General features: G+C 39.2%; 1 protein-coding gene across 3 annotated transcripts in view; it reads right to left on the bottom strand.

Annotated features, from left to right (window-relative positions):
* Positions 1-2,239: 2,239 nt before the first annotated feature.
* Positions 2,240-15,422, bottom strand: part of LOC127949142 (myosin-binding protein C, fast-type-like) — a 28,674-nt gene continuing 15,491 nt past the window's right edge. For all 3 annotated transcript variants that reach the window (XM_052546102.1, XM_052546111.1, XM_052546119.1), the window contains 21 exons: positions 14,957-15,129; positions 14,645-14,777; positions 14,360-14,484; positions 13,877-13,982; positions 13,128-13,288; positions 12,835-13,000; positions 12,493-12,599; positions 12,384-12,413; positions 12,152-12,294; positions 11,589-11,748; positions 11,371-11,475; positions 10,996-11,184; positions 10,750-10,884; positions 10,429-10,596; positions 9,904-9,992; positions 9,587-9,782; positions 5,022-5,161; positions 4,357-4,516; positions 4,075-4,211; positions 3,774-3,960; positions 2,240-2,767 (listed from right to left, as the gene is read on the bottom strand). In XM_052546102.1, coding sequence (XP_052402062.1) covers positions 2,736-2,767; positions 3,774-3,960; positions 4,075-4,211; positions 4,357-4,516; positions 5,022-5,161; positions 9,587-9,782; positions 9,904-9,992; positions 10,429-10,596; positions 10,750-10,884; positions 10,996-11,184; positions 11,371-11,475; positions 11,589-11,748; positions 12,152-12,294; positions 12,384-12,413; positions 12,493-12,599; positions 12,835-13,000; positions 13,128-13,288; positions 13,877-13,982; positions 14,360-14,484; positions 14,645-14,777; positions 14,957-15,129 — 2,842 coding nt within the window. In that variant the 3' untranslated portion in view covers positions 2,240-2,735. The remainder of the gene's footprint in view (positions 2,768-3,773; positions 3,961-4,074; positions 4,212-4,356; positions 4,517-5,021; positions 5,162-9,586; positions 9,783-9,903; positions 9,993-10,428; positions 10,597-10,749; positions 10,885-10,995; positions 11,185-11,370; positions 11,476-11,588; positions 11,749-12,151; positions 12,295-12,383; positions 12,414-12,492; positions 12,600-12,834; positions 13,001-13,127; positions 13,289-13,876; positions 13,983-14,359; positions 14,485-14,644; positions 14,778-14,956; positions 15,130-15,422) is intronic.

The following is a 15,422-nucleotide window of genomic DNA, read 5'->3' as shown; positions in this document are numbered from 1 at the left end:
AAACCAACCTACAGTCGTTATGCACATTACAAAAGAGAGCAATCAGAATTATAAATAATGTAGGATATCTTGAACACACAAATTCACTATTCTTGAAATCATATATACTAAAGTTTATTTATTTGGTTAAATTTAAGATGGTCCAAGTCATGTTTAAAGCAAGAAATAATTCCGGAAAATATACAAAAAATGTTTATGGAGAGGCAGGGTGGGTATAATTTGAGAGATTAATTAAACTTTAAAAAGCTCAATATAAGAACTACTCTGAAAAGTATGTGCATCACTATATGTGGGGTGAGGTTGTGGAATAAGTTGGAACAGGTGTTAAAATACTGTAAAAACTTTAAACAGTTTAAAATGTTGTATAAAATCGAGTTACTAAAGGTTATGAGGTGGAACAAGAATAATGATGGTGGGTTAAAAGATTGATTATAAGATGTTTTTTCTTATTTTTTATTTATTTAATGTATTTGTTTAATGGTTGTTGTGCAATAAGGATATGTTGTATGTGGTGGGATAATTCAATTTTGTATGGTTATAAAAAGGGGTGGGAAAATAACACGCTTTATGCTTCATCCCTCTCCTTTTTGAACACATGTAATTTTATTTTTGATATTGCGTTATGTGGTAACACAGTTGTCGTATGTCCATATTTTACTTTATTTTTTTATTTTTCTTATTTTTTTTGGGTTGTTGTTCGATATAAAAAAAGAAAGAAAGAAAGAAAGAAATTCTGCAGTAAGTACAAGGATTAGACAGCAGAAGACTGGTGCAAAGTTATTTTTCTCTGATGAAGCTCCCTTCCGACTGTTAGGGACATCTGGAAAATCGATTGTTCGGAGAAGAAAAGGTGAATGCTACCATGAGTCCTGTGTTGTGCCAACATTGAAGCATCCGGAGACCATCCATGTGTGGGGCTGCTTTACAACCAAGGGGAAGGCTCTCTCACAGTTCTGCCCAAAAACACTGCTATGAATAAAGAATGGTATCAAAACGTCCTGAAAGAGCCACTTCCAACGATCCATGAGCAATTTGGTGATGATTAGTGCATTTTCCAGCGTGATTGAGCACCATGTCACAAAGCAAGAGAGATAAAGAAGTGGCTTGGATCTCCCTGGATCTCAATCCCCTAGAGAACCTGTGGAAAAAAACTTTTGGCCATGACTGTAGAATTAGCAAGACTGCTAGGCAACAGAATGTCACGGAGTTAGTAAAGGGACATGGGAAGATACAGTGGAGCTTTGACGAGACCATGACAGCTGGATGTAAGGTCTGTCGGCGTTTATTTGGTTACAGCCTATACATTGAGCAGCCTATATCTCTTTTAGGCTTAGGACTTAAAGGGTTACATTTATAAACAATAGCCTATAACTGTATTGTACAATATCATTAAGCTAAGTAAAGGGACACATCCTGATAAATCCAAAAACGCTAATATGTTTCTGGGTCACTATGTAGGAAAAACAAAATATGAAAAAAGAAAAAAAAGAAAAAAATCCACAAGGGTAAGTCAAGGGAAAACCTAACGTGTATTAACAAGTGTGTATTTGTTCCCAAATTTATTTTTAATTGTTGTCAGCAACAAAAACACGTTTTCATTTTGATTTACCTCGCATCACACAGGTTGATCACAGCACACATTTTCCCACTGTGCACATCTTATGATTTTCTCATCATACATCCTCAACAAAAAAAAAAAGAAGGAATGCAACACAATAGCCTAAAGTGAACTTTTAGTGGAGATAAAAACTTAAATGTACGGTCAGCCAATAATTAATCGATAAAGTTTCAGTTGTAAGTAAGGGGCAAACTGAACTTAATTACAGCTGTAATCATGTGAATGTCCTGAAGCTATTGTTGAGTAAGTTAGGTGCGCTCTCTGCTGGTCAGTTCTAAAAGCTTTTGTTTGTTTCCTGCACTTAAGTTGTTAGTTCACAAGCTGTCAAATTCAACGGTCTCCGCTTTACTCATCGTATAATAACGTACATGCCATTTACGTAAATTACACTTCATATCTATATGTTTTTAGCCAATTTCTCAAGGCCACCTTGTGTCGCACGGATCAGGGTTTCAGCAACACCGTCCTGGATCGAGCTAATCCCGGGGCGCAGCATCTCCCGGCAGAGCCGCGACGGACGGTGTGTTTGTTTTGCGGCTGTGTAAATTAGCCGTAATTCGTTTGCTCAGTAATGACGTGGGAGAGAGCTAATTGGGGCAGTGTTGATGGGTGCGTAAATGAGTCTCTGGTGTGATATGCTAATGAGACCCTGATTCTCTAACTCTCCTTGATCAGCTAGCAGACATATGGGATGAATGACATTTTGTTCACAAACATAAACAAACGTCTATGCGACTTTAACTTTTAAGTTTACAATGAAAACAACAATTTTTGTATTTTTCATGTGCTTTTATTTCAAGCAATTTAACTTTACATACCGACAAAGAAGGAAAAGCTATTATACTATAGGCTATCAGCCCGATTACACTACCGGTATTACCATATTGCCATAGTTGTTTTTCACATAGTTTTTCCCTATGGTCATACCTTAGTTTACCATATCACCATAGCTGAAAGTACCATGTCACTAAATGGTACCGTGGTACTTTTTGTAAGAGTTCAAATTTAAAACACAGATGAAAAGACTGCATAATGACAATTTAATTCTAAATTAACCTTTTTTCTAATCTCATGATGTCGTCTGACAGCCGTCTTTAGGGTACCTTCATGAATGTGTTCACTTCTTCGCTTCTTCCTTTTCTTTTATGACTGAAGAGAAAACAATATTACATTAGGAAATAGTACAGGGGCGGAATGAAAAAAGTCAGTCATTTTATGTGAGTTGGCATCACAGCATTATAATGTACGGTATGATAGATTTGAGCTTTGTTAAAGATTACATTTAACAGTGTAATTGAAAATTATTGATTTTTTTAATGAGTAACACTAAGTGAGGCAAATGTCATTTAAACATAAAATGCATAATTAAATATCCAATATAAGCAAATATTGTGCATCGATATTTCATAGCAAAGTCCTTTTAAGACAAGTCATGTCACTCGGCGGCCATCTTTGAAATGCCTCTAGGGCAGGGATCCTCAAATCTGGACCTCGAAATCCACTTTCCTGCAGAGATTAGCGCTAACCCTAATCCTGCCAACCCTAATGCAACCTGAGCATGCTAATCAGTGTCAATCAATGTCTTTGGGATCATTTGAAAATGGCAGACAGGTGACTTTAATCAGGGTTGGAGCTAAACTCTGTAATGCATTGGACCTCCAGGGTAAGATTTGAGTAAGGGGGCTCTAGGGCAACCAAGTCCAGCCCCTGTCTCTTTGAATTGGGAAACATCAAATTCTCAAAAAACTATTCACTAAGCTTACGATTAAATTTCATATTAGAAATCACCAAAGAAATCTGACAACAACTGTGTCATAAACGTTGTTACCTTTGCTCAAATAGCGTTATAAAAAGCTTATTTCTCAGGCTAGATCAGGCCGAGCGCATGCGCAATCCTAAACCCACGTCTCAGAACGCACACTGTTTCTATAGCAACTGGGACGCTTCTAACGGCAGCTGCAGTGACGCGCTGACTTTACCGATAAGTGATTGGTTCTTTCATTCAGAAGGCGGAGCTTCCTGTGATTGAGCGGCCATATTGACCGTTGCATTTTTCCCCTTTCAAAACTATACGAATGACATGTCTTGATTATTCTATAGTCTTTGGTCATTGTCAGAGTTACACAGTGGAGATGATGGAGTTTTTTGGCCATACCTCGAACCTCCAGCTTGCACTCCACTTCATCCTCTCCTAGGTCATTGATGGCTTTGCATGTGTACTTCCCTCCATCAAACAAGCTGGGCCTACGGATGTTTAAAGTCAGCACGCCCTGGTTATTCTGCATGATATACTTTGGATCCTCTCCAATAATCATCTTATTTTTCATCCATATAATCTTTGGCTGGGAGGAGAACAAAAGAGAATGAGAAAGAGAGTGCATTGTTGCTTAATGGGCTTAAAAGCGACTGCATGGGTGAATGGGTTTTTTATAGTCAGGCACTGTACCAACACTTACTTTTGGGTACCCACGGACAGCACAGCTGATGGCAGCACTGTAACCTGCGATAATAGACCGGTCTATGAGTGGTGTGATGAACTTAGGAGAGCTACACATATCTTTTTCCTTGTAGCTTTGCTGTTTTTGTTTAAGACCTAAGAGAAAGAGAAAGGAAATGGATTACACATTAAAAAGTATTGCTTCAGCAAAGACACCTGAGCAATAATCTTCATGTAAAAAGACAGTCAGGGTTTCAAGATTGATTTTTAATTTTTTTTTAAACCACCAGTATGTAGGTACCAGTTTTGGTAATGGCAGCTGTGTTTTTGCTGATGCAAGCATCATCGCTCATGCCACAGATGTTCTCGCTGAACACACGGAAGGTGTACTCGTTCCCCATCACCAGATCAGACACGGTACAAGTAGGTCTGCGATTGTGTTCATAAGCTGTGAACCACTCCTAACAGGTAAATGAGGGAAAGACAGATTAAAAAGACTGGTGTTATTTGCCTTGTAGATACAACCTTAGATACAAACATTTCTCTAATCAATATTGGTTAGAATATCCCCTTAAGGTGATTGGTTTCCTGTGCTACTTCTTTTTAAAAATACTTAAAATAAAATGTATTTCAAATTAAGAACATAAATGTGGCTTTGTCAATAAATGTAATATTTTTACATATAAAATATTTTATTTTTCAAGATATAAGGTATTATTTATCCATACTATGGGTGACTCACAACCATTTAAGCATGTTTATTTATTGATTTGAAGCATACATGGTGTTAACTGTGCAGAAGGAGAGGAATACGGTCCTCTCTAAACTGTTGTAAACACACAAACCTCTGTAATGGCACTGCATGTCATAGCATTAAAATTTAAAGAGCCTAACATAACAGCTAATTAAAAAGAAGTGTTCACACACTGTTGGCCAATAATACAGTAGGCATTGTAGCTGGTTTACCTTGGTTTTCAAGTCGGCCTTTTGAATGGTATAGCCAGTGATCTCACAGTTGCCATTATCTTTTGGAGGCTTCCACTCCAAAGAAGCGTTGAAGCCCCAAACATCAGTTACAGTGACAGCAATTGGAGGCCCAGGCTTGTCTGTGAGAGCGGGAAGGAAAAGGAAAGAAAAAGAAAAAACCTAGGTATTAATGTAGCTTTAAACCAATACACTGTTCTAATTTTAACCATGAGACTAATTAATGTGCACTAAACGGAGAAGACGCTACAAGTGAGTGAGCAGAGGAATGATAAAAATGAAAGGGGATAAAATGAGGGAGAAGAGTAGAAGAGAGTGATCACATGAGCATGAGTCTAGGATAGTGAGATCAAGCAATAAAAAAAGAGAAAAAAGACTGAAGGCGAGAGAGTTGGAGTTTGCGGCTGGGAGCGGTTGGCATTAATCCTGGGAGGCTGCTGGGATGCTGGCAGCAAACTGTGACTAAATGGCTGTCTGGCTCATCTGAAGGGTTTTTGCACTCTCATTAGCTTACCTCCCAGCGGGAACACAGAGTGAGTGTCCCCTAATCCTATCCTAATCCCGTTCAACACCAGGAATAATCCAAACAACACCCCACAGAATAATCCCTGCAACCGAACTGACCTATGACATCCTCGATTCTGGTGAAAGAGTAAGTGTTTAATATGAATCCTTTCTGACAGTTTAGAAGTTTGAAATTCAGCGACACTTTTGAAAGTGATCCTCAAACACTTTCTACGGGTTAACAAAATTAACCTGGCTCACACTTCACTTCGCAGGAAATGAACCTTTTGAACTGTTCCATTTAATCCTTTAATTTTAGGTCATCGCTGTATATTTGTGGCCCTAGTGATCTCTATAATCTTCACAAATTAATCTGTAGCATCTTCAACAACCTTAAAAACAACTTTAAAAAACTAGGAATGGCTCACCTAGATCTCTTTTTCTAGACTGTTAGTGTTAGCAAGATCTTTATTATCATTAATCCATCTCCAGTACATCCACACACATTGTGACGGATGTCTTTAGCCATCGCATCACATCTCCTCTTGTCTTTTGAGCATCCTGCCACGAGCGTTGCATTTTTATGATGGCATGTCAAACATTTCATAGAGGCACAGCCTGGTGGGCAGTGCTTCAATGTACCACACAACAACACTTCGGGGGGTTCAAGGTCTTATACCAATCCTGTTGCTTCCTGTTTCTCCCCAAATGTTCTGATCATCAAAACCGCTGCAACGTGATCTCATGAGAATACGTGTGTATTTTATGTTAAATGTGGTTCTACCACACGTACATTTACTTACGTTTTCATGCACATAGAAACGCACAATTTAGACGTATTTATAGCAGTAAAACGTACAAATACTTACGTGTTAGCATTTAAAAAACGTAAATAATCTAACGTAAAGTCTGAATGTATATGAATTCCCATGTATTAATATTAAAACCGTGGCTTTAATGATTTAAATCTGTTTTATTTAATTGTCATATCAATACATGTTTTAATTCAATTTATTGAAAGCAGTTTACTCGTCTGCTTAATAGGAAATAACATTTCTGTGCATGCTGCAAACCATAGATACACAAAAGCACAGCATACAATTACAAATCACATCCATTTTATTTGTTTGCTGTACTGCATATCTTTAGAATCCAGATGTTTGCAAGGAACATATGCAAATTCAGCCATTTATCAATCGATCTTCATCTTCATTCTCAGCAACAGCGTCCATCACAGTCAAAACTCGCGCTCGTTATGATTCGAATTTGAAAATAGTGCCAGTGCGCCACGTTACGACATGCTTTACGGCACTGATATCGAACACTCATTGGTCCTCATCCAATTCGTCACAGATTGCGACATGTCGTGTTTCAGTTTACGACATCTGAGTACTGCGACAGTGCGCCTCATAGACAGTAAAAGAAACACACAGCGACCCCATTGGAACTCAATTGAGACAAATGAAGCCCAGTTTTAGCGTTTTTTAGTACTTCCGTTTCTGACGCGCAGACTCAAACGAAGCTTGATGATGTCAGCAACCTGTCTGACAGATGTAAATCTTCTAGTAGCTGTGCGTGCAAACTGCCATCGTTAATCTTGCAGAGACTGCGAGCTTGAGCGGGGAGTTCTTTGTCGTGAGTGAGCAGGAGTAAGTATTCTGATTAATTATTTTGAATAGTATTTTAAAATGTAACGCCAGTACGCCATATTAAGTTAATTGCCTGCGAGCTTCTCCTCCTGTCTGTACGGTAATGCGACAGAGAGCTGAGTGGTTATGACGCAATCGTTAGCCTATTTTTACAAAAACTGTTTCTACGGGGCCATAATGTAACATAGAAGGTAATGGAGCCCTTTATACATTGTCGTGTATCTTTAGAAATAAATAATGGACAAACAGAGTCTTTAAACGCCTCAGATGTAAAGTTATTCGCTGTCAAAGTGACGCCAAAATGAATGGGAGTCAATGGGAATGCTAACGCAAGTGAAGTTCTGCTAAAAGATGGCAGCCCCCACCCGACTTCAACTTCCGGTCGAGTTCCTTGCCCCTTGGTGCGCCTTCACGGAGAGAAGACAGATACATAATTTCATGGATTAATAAATTAAATTCTGCTCTGTACCCTATAAAAAATATTACCTCCATATAGAGGACTGCGACTGGAACTCTTTATAATTTTAACTACTTTTGGTACCACTTTTGATATTTTCGCTAAAAAATAAATGATTAACGTAACATTTGTTTGTCTGTTATTTGTTTGTTTATAACAGTAACGTTATGTTAAGAAATGGTTATGGGTAGGTTTAGGGGTAGGTGTAGGATTAACATTAGTGGCTCAAAATATCGTTTTAATGTTATATTTTTACTAAAATTGTGTTTTATTATGTTTTATTCTTTTAACATTCTTTATAAAATGGGTAGGTTTTAGGGCTGCACGTTTTCAAGTTTTTCATTAACCGTTAACCGAGGCCCTTAGCGGTTAATACTCGGTTAACCATAGTGTGCCATAGTAACCATAACCATAGTAATTTCCGGACATTGGCGGAAAAAAAGAAAGAAATGTCCGACAAAATTTAATCTCTCCGGTCAAATTGTCCTATTAAAACTGCCTAATAATGCCGCCCATTAACACAATCTGAATTTGAGAATAAGCCTAAAATGTATAAGGCAAAAGGTAACAAGCAGGCTCCGCGGCCGCCTCGCTAAGGCTATGACTATGACTATGTTTGACACGTACAATATTTGAAAATCGATAATTATTTATTTATTTATTTTAATTACATTTATATCTGAATTTATGTCAACCTATAGACTTTCAAATATCAAAATGTCATGAATTAATATGTATTTGTGTACAAAATGACATATAAACATATTTTCCTATTATACTTTGCCTGGAAACGCTTCCAACAAGGCGTCGGTTCTATTTCTAGCATGCACGCGTCGAGCCGCGCCTGAGCCACGCGTCTCACGCAGGCAGTCGGCAAGCTCTAACCTGTTAACATGGGAGCCGAATTAAAAACAGACACGCCACGCAGCTGAGATGCTTTTGCCACGCATCCAGTGTGTCCTGACTGGCCTAAAGATGCCCGGGTGTTGGCTGTTGAGATTACAACAACGAGATTGTACTTGAAGTATATCTAAGCACTGTATTGCAATTCTTGCATTACTTGCCCCGTCACTCTTTTAATTTTAAATTTTAAAGTGCTCCAACGCTGTACTTTTTTTTGCCCGCTTCATATTAGAAAAATGACTTCTTCTTGTGGACATTACAAATGTCTGGGAGCGCTCTGGCGGTCTCTGGTGGTGCAAAAATGTATTACAACTAAATTCAATGCACGCCATTGACGTCACTTAACCGAGCAAAATGTTTCACTCGGTTATGCGATTTTTAATGGTTAATCGGTTAACCGGTTAACCATTGACACCCCTAGTACTAGGTTTAGGTTCGGGTCGTGTATAGGGATCTTACATTTATCAAAAAAATATATAAAAAGGGAAAATATACATAAATATTAAACAAATTAATCAGATTCGCATTGAAAAGCAGCTTCATGAGCAAATTTCTATGGATAACTGACTGGTCAGAAAACACGTTCTATCTGTACGTATTTGAGGATGTTTTTACGTACATTTCGATACGTATCGAACCTGTAATTACGTCCAGATAATACGTAAATGACACTGTAAATACGTAAGGGCACATACGTATTGGACAGTTTTAATTTACGTCTAAATATGTACGTTTTGACTGTGAGATCAGGCTGCAAAACCAGATGATCAAAATGTTAAATGGTTTAAAAAATATCACATATTCCCTGCATTTTGTTCTAATTGGTTGCACAGTATTTGTTAAACCCAAGAACACGAATGTAAAGGCCCCTTAAGAAGCGTGTGCTGAATGCTAAACCAGCTTAAATATACGTGGCTTTCGGTTAAGATCTGTTAGTCAAACTAACAATTCAGGCAAACCATGACTCTGTAACTCTTGAATTTGAAATTATGTTGTTGTGCAGTTCCCAACCAAATCATTTTGTTGACACAAACCTACAATCTGGATCTCGAGTGTGACTTTGTCCTCCATGTTCTCAATCTGCACGGAAAGAGTGTACTGGCCAGAGTGCTCTCTGGCCGCCTGCCTGATGAACAGGATGGTGTCCACATCACTTGTGCGGATATTCACCAGCTTGGTGTCTAGAGGTTCGCCATCCTTGAGCCAGGTCACCACCGGACGCGGTTTGCCCTTGAGAGCAGATGACATGGTTTAAGTAATAATCTGATCTGCTGCAAAGACTAGCGAAGAACAGAACAGAAAAGTAGCTCTACACAAGAACAGGGCAGAAGAATGTATGTGCACGACTGACCTGGAAGGGAATGACAAGGTTGACGTTCTCACCCACTCGTTTGATGTATTTAGTCCTAAGGTGCCGAGGGAGGCAGATTTTAGGACGCTCTGAGAGAGGAAAAATACAGAAGAAAACATGCTGAAAATGACAACAGACAGTGGGGCGTTTTATACTTCGTGTTCAATGCGTCACAGACAAGTGTGTTGTGTCAAATCTGCATTTGAGTACTTAGAAGTAGCTCAAATGAAAACTGGAAGATATTTGGAAAAATTTCCACACAATTAAAGTTAGTGAAGTCCAGTGTTGTTTTGTTGTGTTCAGCAATATTAAGCCTTATTTTCTCCTAATTTTTAGAAGACTTTTTAATTAATTAAATTACATTTTATGAATACAAATATTTGTAAATATTTTAAAAGTGTACATTGGCTAAATATTTATTTTGTCGGTTTTCAGGATTTTGAAATGGACTAAACTCCACAAATGTACGTTTTAATTCCTAAAAATGTGTTGTATGTTGTTCGTGTGCATGTGTGCGAGTCTCACCGACAATCTCCCGAATGGTGACAGCTTGCGCCATCACAGCCGGGGGGCTACGACCAGCGATGTTCACAGCTGTCACCCTGAACAGCATCTTCTCTCCAACAGGCAGCCCTTTGACCCTGAAGCTATTCTTCTCAACAGGGGTCTTGTTGGCCTGCACCCACTCACTGGCTGTGAGTTCCACCAGGAGCAAAGAAAGCGTAAAACCAACAAGATATGTAAACATGTCAAAAAATGATCAAAAACCATTACTTCACTGTAATGTTTTGAAACTGAGACGGCACTCTATGTCAGCTCTATAGCAAAGGCCACCGTGTGCCTCACCTCCCTCAATGCAATATTCAATGATGTACCCATCAATGCCACCAGCTCCAACTCTTTCTGGGGGAAACCATTTTAGAGCACAGGTACCATCTGTTACGTCTTCCACCGTCAGGCGTGTTGGTTCACTAGTTGGTGCTATGAAGGAGCAGGAAATCCAAGAGTATGAATGCTGAATAAATTGAAATGAACTGAACAGAAGTCAAATAAACTGATAAGTTATAGCAGACAGTCTGATGAGGAACTAACCAATGGGCATGAAGGGTTTGGAGCTGGCGCTGGGCTGGGAGATGCCGATACCGTTAACTGCAAATACCCTTATCTCATATAACACACCCTCAATCATCTTCTTAGCATCATATGTTGTGGACTCATAAATGTCAAAGTTCAGCCTGGTCCACCTGGAAGAACCCTTCTTCTTCCTCTCCATGAGGTAACCTTGAAGGTATACCAAAATTGTAAGCGGTATCCCACACATGTATCAATATAATCCATAACCTAATTAAATATTTTATTGGTATGCTGCAAAAAAAAGCAAAACTCTCAACATACTGACAAAATATTACAAGTTTGTAATATTGGATGTCAGGTTTGAGACAAACACATTGGGAGGATCTGTTTTACCTTTCACAGGAACTCCACCATCAAATGTGGGGGGATCCCACTGGATGGAAGCACTGTCCTCACCCACTCCAGTGCATTTCACATTCTCAGGTGGATCAGGCACATCTGAACACAGCACAGAAAAAGTACTGGCGTGTAGTTGTAATGAAGAGATTTGACAAAGCAGCTAATAAGCACAGAAAGAGAGGGTAGCAGATGGTTAACATGCATAAACTCACCAACAATCTTAACCATGACATCAGCCTGGTCTTCTCCTGCTGGGTTGGTTACAGTGATATGATAGAGGCCCTCATCGCATCTCTCTGCCCCTTCAATCACAAAGGAGCTCAGGTTCTTCATGGTCTCCACTCTCACACGCCCTTCAGTTTCAGAGAGCTCCTGCATCATACAAACGTAATGCTTTGAATCAAGCATGCTGATATACTGGAGATTTCAAAGTTGCAAGTTACGTTTCAAAGTTTATTTCCATAAATTGAGAATATTTTCCTGCTGGAAAGGCCAGCATGAAATCCATGCTGGTTTTGCGTTGGTCTAGGAGTTTACCAGCACAGTATAAGTCACTGGGCTCGCCAGGATGGTCCTTCTGGGTCAGCTGATTGACTCTTGATGATTAAGGTAAGGTGGTAGAGACACAATTCGAAATACAACATATGCTGGTGACCAGCACTGCTGGGCTTTTCAGCAGGGTTTTCTCACTGAATCTGATATGAAAACAAGCCCATATGTGCTGTTGGCTTTGCATAAGATGAGAGTATGTGAGAATTTGCCAGGAAACTCTCACCATATCTCCTTTTTTCCAGCACACAGTGGGAGGGGGCTCCCCTGTAATGTCAACATCAAATCGGAACTTGTTTCCTGCAACGACGATAATGGTGTTTTTGTTGACAAAGCTGCCAGTGGTGTCCAGGTGGATTTTGGGTGGTTCTGGGTGATAAAAGAAATAAGTGTGGCATTAAAAATCTGTCGCCATTACACATACTATATCGTTAGATTTGTAGTTGACAGATATTTACCTTGACGGGGTACATAATCAATCTTGATCTCTGTGGACACAAATTATAGAGATAGGTACATTTTGAAATGTACAATTTAATTTAAAAAAAATCTGATTCTCTCTCTTACCCAAGAAGTTGAGTTTGGCAGAAAGAGAAAAAGCATAACCATCTGGTACAAAGGTGTAATCTCCCGCATCTTCAGGCCTCACATCATCTATCACCAGCTTGTGAGTCCTGAGATACCAAGATTAAAAATGTTACCACATCATGAGAGGTGTACGGCCCAACATTTTTACCCAAAAAGCAATGAACACTTTACTCCAAGAACACAATTCTTTCAGAAAGATGGATATTTCGATGACTAATCTGTTTTAGCGTCCTGGCATAAAACAGTATTGGTGCGGTCAAGGACGAGGTGAGCTTACTTATTCATGAATCGATAAGGGTGGCTTTAAGTGGACCAATATACCTGCCGATGTGTGTCATTTTGATGCGGTTGCGGGAAGTGACCTCCACCCCGTCCTTAAACCACTTGCCAGTCACTTTCTCATCTGACACTTCACACTTAAAGACAGCCTGTTCTGCTGCCTTCAGTGTCAGATCAGCTATACTCTGCAAAACCTCCAGTTCCTTCTCTATAATAGAGAGAAAAAGAAGGACAATGAGGCAATTAATACTAAAAAGTAAATACAGAAACATCAGCCAAATGGTGGAAAGACTAGGGAGGGAAAATTGTCATTTTTACTCTATCAAAAGAAGTACCTTCTACTTCCAGCTCTCCCTTGGACTCCCCCCCACTAGTGTACACATAGTATGTCCCAACGTCCTCTGTGGTTGCCTCATTGATGATGAGCCAGTGCTTTGTCCCATCTTTCTTAAAGCGATACTTTCCATCTCGGCTCAGTTCCACTCCATCCTTCATCCTGAGAGACGAAGAGAGACAGAGGGCGAGCGAGACAGAGAGAGACAAAGATGGAAATAATCTTCATAAGAAACCGAGGAAGGCAATCTATGCCAAGATTACTGAAGATAAAGTAAGAAAGAGAGTGGAACGTGTACAAAAAGAACATGGATGGAAAAAAAACGGATGGGGAGATGTAGAGCAATAGAAAAGATTATCGTCTCGGCCTTCGATACAGTAGAAAATTATCTAGAAATATACTTATGATACTTATATTGCAATATGCTAAATGTGGCATTTATTAAAGGTAAGAGGTTTTTGTGGTTTTTGACATAACCATAGTGGTTGTTAAATGAGTCATTGTTTTCTGTAATTGTTGGTAATAAAAGGCAAACAAAAAAGCAGCCGGATAATTTGCCATTTCATGCTAATAATGGCTTTTTAATGTTAATGACAATAATTAGCAATGTTGAGATTGATAGTACTGAAATTAATTTAGTCAGCTAGTGATGTATTAAGTATTTCATTTGTGCAGTTGGTCAATTTATTTGTACGCCTGTTGCTGACCAACTGACGAGGTAAGTGATGTCAGCTTGGTCCAGTATCTCACCATTTCACATTGGCTCCCTCATCAGACACTTCAACCTCAAACTCCACCTTCTCCCCAACCACCACATGGACGTCATCCAACATCTTAGTGATGGTGACAGGTGGTTCTGTTCATATAAACACACCAATAAGTGGTCAATATATTCAAACACTGTAAAACGAACACCATTTTCATCAAAGTACACAGGAGCTTCTGGGGCTGATGGCAGCTACAATGCCACATATCCATGAAGAAATAAGACAAAAATGACACAGGAACAAAAACAATACAAAAAAAAAAAAAAAAACATGGCTCAAGTAAAAACAAAGGTAAGGACGGCGGAAAGCATAGACAGAGTCTTAAAGGCAGATGTCGTCCACTTAGGGACAGTCAGGACACAGGACAGCTACTGATAAGCCAACAGAACAAATTAATTAACAAAAAGGGGGTTTGCTAATGATGCCAGTGATGATGAAGATGGTGATGAAGATAATGACAGTGTACCTTGGATAAAGACCTCAGTGAAACTCTTCTCCTCTCCGACCACACATTCATATGCGGCATCATCAGAGAGGGTGCACTTGTTAATAGTGAGCTTACGGATACCACCCACACTCTCAAAGATATATCTAACAGAAAGAGAGTAATTCAGAATCAGCACAAACCTTGTGTAAGGCATCGAGCATCAACCATCAATAGTGGTCATCAGTGATGACCAGTGCACCTCTTAAAGTGCTTTGCAAAACTATTTATTCCAGTACTTTTAAACACAAACACAAAGGCTCATACTTAGCTGAAGGTTTGATCTCCTGTCCATTTCTCAGCCATTTGACTTGAGTGTTGGGGTCAGACAGCTCCACACAAAGCTGTATTTTCTTTCCTTTCTCCACAGAGTAAGCAGGATCCAACTTCTTTAGGAAAGCTTAAAACAGAAGCAGCACTAACATATTCAGTCCATTACAATACTCGCCCGCCAATTCCAAATCTACTTTATCTGGTTTATTAACAAAATTGCACACTAGGGTTGGATTTGAACCCTTAGTATGTATGTATGTATATGTGTGAGGGACCATGACTCGGTACATCCGTCATGTGTCTCACCATCGCTCTTTTTGGGTTCCACCTTCCTCATCTTCTTAAGTCTTTTGAGCATGCCCCTGAGATCAGTGATGCCATACTGAAAGGCGATCTTCTCATAGTCACATGGCTTGGCATTTTTCAGGATCTCCCACACATCCACATCAGTCTCAGGCTCCTCCTTCTGCTTCCTCTCTCTGAGGCACATGGAATCCAAAAATACGGTTAATCTTCATATTTGGGTGAGATTCACTATTTTTATGTTGAGTCCTAGTGATGTTGTGTTTCCCTCAAATTCTTAAGTTTCTATGACCTACCCAAATGAAGCTGCTCTGTTGTATCATTAAATATACATGCATATTTCAGAAATTTAACTTATCCAAAATTCTCAGACCCTAGACAGAACTAATGGTTACGGTTAAAACCATATTAAACTTCTACAGTGAATAAACGACACCATTAATTATAATTAGGCAGTGATTACTATGTA

This window comes from Carassius gibelio, chromosome A3, assembly GCF_023724105.1.
Source record: "Carassius gibelio isolate Cgi1373 ecotype wild population from Czech Republic chromosome A3, carGib1.2-hapl.c, whole genome shotgun sequence".
In the NCBI taxonomy this organism is placed as follows: Eukaryota; Metazoa; Chordata; class Actinopteri; order Cypriniformes; family Cyprinidae; genus Carassius; species Carassius gibelio.
Note: the sequence above shows the minus strand (reverse complement) of the source record. Positions and strands in the feature narration are given on the sequence as shown.